This window comes from Neomonachus schauinslandi, chromosome 11 (genome assembly GCF_002201575.2).
Source record: "Neomonachus schauinslandi chromosome 11, ASM220157v2, whole genome shotgun sequence".
Classification (NCBI taxonomy): Eukaryota; Metazoa; Chordata; class Mammalia; order Carnivora; family Phocidae; genus Neomonachus; species Neomonachus schauinslandi.
In genome coordinates, this window is record NC_058413.1 from 1537460 (window position 1) to 1543506 (window position 6047).

A 6047-nucleotide genomic window follows, 5' to 3' on the forward strand; every position below is an offset into this window, starting at 1 on the left:
CAGAGGGAGAGGAGAGGAGACAGGGTCTGAGTGTGGGAGCAGGGAGGGCTGGGGGCTGGCAGGGAAGGAGCAGAGGGCCCAGGCCGGGAGGGGGTAGGGCAGGGGGCTTGACCCAAGAGATCCATAAAGGCGAGGACAAGAGGAGGGCCAGAGGGCTGGCCAGGCCAGGCCCAGGGCGAGGGGAGAGGCACGGAGGGATGGAGAGGCAGATGGGGGGGGCTAGATGCCCCGCAAGTGGTGGGGATGAGCTGGAGGAGAGCAGAGTAAGGCTGGAGCGGCCGCCAAGGTGGCCGAGGGGAGACCATGCCCATCCCAGGCCGCTGAGGTCCTGCTAAGCCCCAGGGCTGCTGGGCTGGAGGGTTTTCTCTCTGACATTTTTACTAGTCTCGGAAGGAGGGGGAGGGGGAGGAGGCCGAGGGGGGAGAAGGGGGCTGGGGGAAACAAAAGGGAAGCAGCTGCTAAACGTCCTGAAGGAGAGACCCACAGAGTCCGTGAGGCCGCACAGACGGGGACAGACAGACGGGCACCCAGACGCCCGGGGGCAGCTAGCAGGGAGCCGGCCCGGGAGACCCCCAGGGCCAGGGGGCCCAGGGTGGACAGACGCAGGCCACAGACAAGGAGACAGGGCGAGCAGACAGGGAAAGGGTGCCAGAGCCAGAGAGCCCAGACGGCCAGCCAGACGGAGAGACAGCTTGGATCGAGGGACAGGGACAAGGGAGTGAAGGAGGGGACAGGAGAAAGAAAGGAGAGAGGAGGGGGGAGAGGGGTCCCAGTGGCAGGAGGAGGAGCAGGGGGAGGGCAGCAGACAGAGGCCGGCGGCCTTTGAAGAAGGAGCAGCCGCGTCCCCAGGGCTGGGGTCAGGCCAGGTCGCCAGCCCGCGGGCGGCGGCCAGCAGCATGAGCGGCTCGGCCCTCCAGAGGAGCAGTTCCGGCAAACGGGGCCTGGACAAGCTGGTGAGGTAGGTGCCCCACGGCCCAGGCTGGGGCAGGGCGGGCAGGGCCGGGCAGCCAGGCCAGGAGCCCGGGCACCCAGGGCAGGGTGAGGGCTGTGCACTGCGCCAGCTGTGTGCACGTGGCCCGCTTCCTCCTCTCGGCCCGCGGCTCTGCACACTCTTGCTCACCTGCACGCCCGCTTGGCCTTGGCAGGACCGCTCTCTTCCCAGACACCTTCCCCTGGCCGCAGGGCCTCTGGCCCGGTCCGCTGCTCCCAGGGCGAAAGGGGTGTCCTCGGCACGCTTCCAAGGCCTTGCCTGTGCTCCTGCCGGCCCCTGGGGACCACCCTGTCACCCCTTGCTTTACAGATGATGAAGCCGGACTTCGCGGCCACATTCACCACCCCCTTAGTGCACCAGCCCTGCATGGGAGGCGCCACAGGGCCGTGGTGAGTGCTTGGGCCTCGGAGTCAGATTCTCCCCAGGCTGGAATCCTGGCTCCTGCGTCTCGGGCTTTGGGCCAGGACCCTATCCTCCCTGGGCCTCAGTTTCCTCCTTTGTAAAGTAGTGGCATGGTGTCACCTACCTTGAAGAGGAGTGAACAGAAGCAAAGGGCCAGGGGCGGGCCCAGAGCCACCACTCCATTCCACGGGCTGCTCATCACTTTACTCTGAGCCGCCTGCAATGCCCTTCCTCCTTCTCTACCCTTCCAGGCATCTAAGGCCCAGCTGAAATGCTTCCTCCTCCATGCAGCCTTCTTTGGCTTCTCCTTCAATGGCATGGAGCGTGCTGGGCAGACTGCAAGCTCCTGGAGGGAGGGACAGGCATCAGCCTCCCCAGCTCCACCCACGCCTTGACTCTGGGAGGGAGGAGAGACACAGCGTGCAGGTCGGCTGAGAGCAGCCCCAGACCCCTCCCGCTCAGGCCGGTCGGGTCCCTCAGACACTGAGTGATGGTTCTCTCCTGGCCCCTCCCAGGCATGGCCCACAGGCCACCACTCAGGGTCAGGACCAGCAACGGGGTTTGAGGGGGCCCCTGCTGGCCAAGGTCCCCCGCAGCCCCACCCTGCGCACTCGGAAGGTGGATCCCCATTCCTGGGCTTCACACCTGTTCCTTCCTGGCTCTGCCAGGCCCACTCTGGTGCTGCTGACCAGGGGACCCCCAGGCAGGGCTCCTCCTCCCTGCCCAGCCGGGATGCGTCCTCCCAGGAGTCACTGCGGCTGTCCCCTTCCAGAAAGCTCTGTGGCCCAAGGACTACCGGGTGCCCAGGGTCAATCCATGAGGCTCACCAGCACTGCTTAACAAATGGGGAAACGGAAGCCCAGGAGGGCAATCATGACAGGAAGAGACCCAAGGTGCACGGGACCCACGTCCCTTGTCCCAGGAGGACCTGGGTCACAAATGTCTGTCCAACAGTAGCTTTGGCTCCGCTCCCAAACCCAGCATGAGGCTGCTGCCCTGGGCGAGCAGGGACAGTGGAGGCACCAACAGGGCTTGGACGTGTAGGTCCAGCTTGGCTGGGGGGGTATGCAGGCTGGGGAGTGAGCCCCGAGCCCCTGGGGGACCTGCAGAGGCTGGTGGGACAGAGAGAGAAGGACGTGTCCCTTTGAACTCCGTGCGCCGTCCTGCTGCCGGGGGGCCAGGTGGGGAGCAGGGGAGAGTCTCTTCCAAAGAGTAACGTCAGGGTGTCTGCGTCCGGCTTCGGTGAGCGAACCATACAGCTCACATGGTGATGCTCACAGGTGTGCAGTCAGCGCAGGCCCGGAGCCTGCCCTCAGCCGGGCGATCCACACCCACCTGTGGACTCCAGGGGCCAGGCGGCTGGTGGCATTCCCGCCACCCTCACCGACGTGAGCACCTGTCCTGCCTCTCACGGGCTTTACTTCTTGAAGCCCAGGCAGACGGCCCCTTGTCCCTGCTGGACAGACAGAAAACCAGGCTCAGAGAGGCTAGTGACTTGCCCTGGGTCACCCTGGGAGGGGGGAGCCTGCCAGCCGTGCCCACCGCATCACCCTAATCCTTCGCCGGGGACCGCCGGGGTGCAGGATGGGGCCCCTCTCTGTGACAAGCTAAGTGGAGGCATTTGGGAAGCCAGCAGGGGTGGGTGTAAATTGAATCCAGTTTAAGTAGATTAAAAGTGGGCCCAGGAGGGGGGACTTGTCCCCGTGCCCACCTGTCCCCCTGTCTCAGCTCAGCACCATCCCCGTGGCCACTGTGCGGGTCCTTGCCAACTGTCACTGCCCAGGAGGAGGCTTCAGATGGCAGGGCTGGCCAGGGCCGACTCCTCCTCCTGCCATACCCCCAGACCCGGCTCCGTCCCTCTGTCCCCTCCTATTGCCCCTGGTGATCTAAAGCTCAGCCAGGCCCATCCTGGGCCAGGCCAGTGTTAGGGATGAGTAGCGAGCAGCACTCAATTCCACAGAACCCCTGGGTTCCGGCTGCCTGCCTGGTCAAATGGTCTCTGGGGACTGGGCTTTGTGAAGGGGGGCCTTGGCTGGCACAGACCAAAGGGGCTGGGTCACCCTGCTGGTGTCTCTCTCGGCATTCAGGCTCATGGTCCCCCCGGGGAGGCTCCGGGAGCTGGAGGAGCCCTGAGGCAAGCCCCTCTGCCCACTGCTCTGGGCACATGTCCACCATAGACGTGCCGGCAATCTTCATGCCTGGCCTCCCCCCCTGGGCAGCCAGGTCTGGGAGGCCTCTGGGAACCCCGGTGTGGCCAGCAGGGCCAGCGACGGGCCAGCCTGAAGAGGCGGGGGTGGGGGGGAAGCCAAGCCTCCAAACCAGTGTCCAAAGGGGCGTGGCTGCCTCGGGCCCACGCAGGGCCCCAGATGGGAGGGGGGCTGGCCCTCACCCTGGCAGAGCCCGGGCGTCTGGTGGGTGGTGCTGCCCTGGGACCAGGCGGTCTGCCGGCCAGAGCTGCCCCAGGAGCCCGGGCGAGCTGGCATCGCGGGGGTGCGAGGACTGGGTGGCCCAGCCCCCTGGGCAGGGCGTCAGGGCCGGAGCCCAGAGCACTGAGGTTCAGGCTCCAGTCCCATCCCACGAACAAGAGCAGAACAGGGCGGCGAGCAAGCAGCACCCCGGGTGCACTGGGCACCTGGGGGCTCGCCCCCCATGCCACTGCCGGAGCCTCGAGAGGGCACCTCATGGCCCCTGGGCCCCGAGGGTTGGCTGGAGTGGGCAGGGCTCCCAGGAACACCTCATCGAGCTCGGAGTGGCTCAGCACAGGTTGGTGGCCCGGGGCCAACCCACACAGGTGTCCAGGGGCAGGTGGGAGCTGGGGGTGGGGGAAGCCTCGGCAGCCCCTGGGGCCAGGGAGAGTGTGGGATCAGACCGTGGGCTGCCCCAAAAGGTGAGAACGTGGCTAGGAGGGGTGCTGCCCACCTGGGAAGGGAAAGGTCCTGAGTGGGCTTGAGGTGAGGTGGGCAGCAGGGGGTCGTGTGCCCAGCAGGCTGTAAGGCTCTCCCAAAATGTGTCCTAACAGGTATGGGGGGGAGGAGTTAAAAAGAGAGAAAGGAAGTGAGAGAGAGTGAAGGAGGGTAAAGAGGAGGGGGCAAGGGGCGGGAGTCCCTATGAAGGCATAAAGAAGGTGTGCAGGGATAGGGAAGGGATGGGGATGGGGACGGGGACAGGATGGGGTCAGGGAGAGGATGGAGACAATGGCAGGATGGGGACAGGGCAGGACGGGATAGGGATAGGACAGGGATAGGGACAGGATGGGGACAGGGGCAGGATGGGGACAGGGCAGGGACAGGACAGGATGGAATGGGGATAGGACAAGGACAGGACTGAGACAGGGCAAGATGGAATGGGGATAAGACAGGGACAGGGCAGGATGGGGACAGGGACAGGGACAGGGACAGGATGGAATGGAGATAGGACAGGGATAGGGCAGAGTGGGATGGGATGGGGATGGGACAAGGATGGGGACAGGATGGGGACAGGGCAGGATGGGGACAGGGGCAGCCTGGGGACAGGATGGGGACAGGACAGGGAAGGATGGGATGGGGATAGGACAGGGATGGAGACAGGACAGGGACAGGGACAGGATGGGGAGAGGAGCAGGATAGGGGCAGGGAAGGGACAGGACAGGATAGGATGGGGTTGGGACAGGACAGGGGCAGGGCAGGACGGGACAGGGCTGGGGACAGGCAGGGACAGGGACAGGATGGGATTGGGGTAGGACAGGGACAGTGATGGGGACAGGACAAGACAGGAGGGGACAGGACAGAGACAAGACAGGAACAGGACAGGACAGGGAAGGAATTGGACAGAAACAAGACAAGACAGGGATGGGGACTGGGCAGGGACAGGACAAGATGGGATGGGACAGGGACAAGGATAAGACAAGATGGGACAGTACAGGACAGGGATGGGAACTGGACAGGGACAGGGACAAGGGTAAAATGGGGATGGAATGGGACAGGATAGGGGACAGGACAGGGACAGGACAAGACAGGAGGGGACAGGACAGGGACAAGACGGGGACAGGACAGGGAGGGAATTGGACAGAAACAGGACAAGACAGAGATGGGAACTGGACAGGGACAGGATAGGGATAGGGACAAGGTTAGAATGGGGATGGAATGGGACAGGATGGTGATAGGACAGGGACAGAACAAGGATGGGGACTGGACAGAGATAGGACCAGACAGGACAGGATGGGGACTGGATGGGGGCAGGAAGGGGACAGGAGGGGGACAGGAACAAGATTAGGATGAGGATGGAATGGAACAGGGATGGGATGAGGGCAGGGACAAGAGGGGACAGAGACAGGACCGGATGGGACAAGGGGATGGGATGGGACAGGATGGTGGCCAAGAGGAGGGAGAGGTCGAGTGAAAACAACAAAGAGAAGGGATGGATGAGGCAGGGCATGGGGATGCTCCAGGGGTAATGGGTGCTGTGGAGGTTTGTCAGCTCCTCCCACATTGTCCCTCCCACATGCCCATCTCACAGTGTCCGTTCCCACGTGTCCCCTCCCATGCTGTCCCCTCCCACACTGTCCCTCCCATGCTGTCCCTCCCATATGTCTCCTCCCACTCTCTCCCTCCCGTGCTCTCCCCTCCCACGTGTCCCCTCCCACGCTGTCCCCTCCCACACTGTGCCTCCCTTGCTG

At 64.4% G+C, this 6047-nt stretch overlaps 1 protein-coding gene across 5 annotated transcripts in view; it reads left to right on the forward strand.

Moving 5' to 3' along the window:
- The window catches only part of LSP1 (lymphocyte specific protein 1), an 87726-nt gene that overhangs the window by 59909 nt on the left and 21770 nt on the right, over positions 1–6047 (forward strand). Inside the window, exon 1 of one of the 5 annotated variants that reach the window (XM_044919239.1) lies at positions 441–958. The exons of 3 other annotated variants lie outside the window; for them this stretch is intronic. In XM_044919239.1, coding sequence (XP_044775174.1) covers positions 897–958 — 62 coding nt within the window. In that variant the 5' untranslated portion in view covers positions 441–896. Of the gene's footprint in view, positions 1–440; positions 959–1308; positions 1381–6047 lie in introns of those variants that run through there. One more of the 5 variants, XM_044919241.1, reaches the window with a different exon arrangement.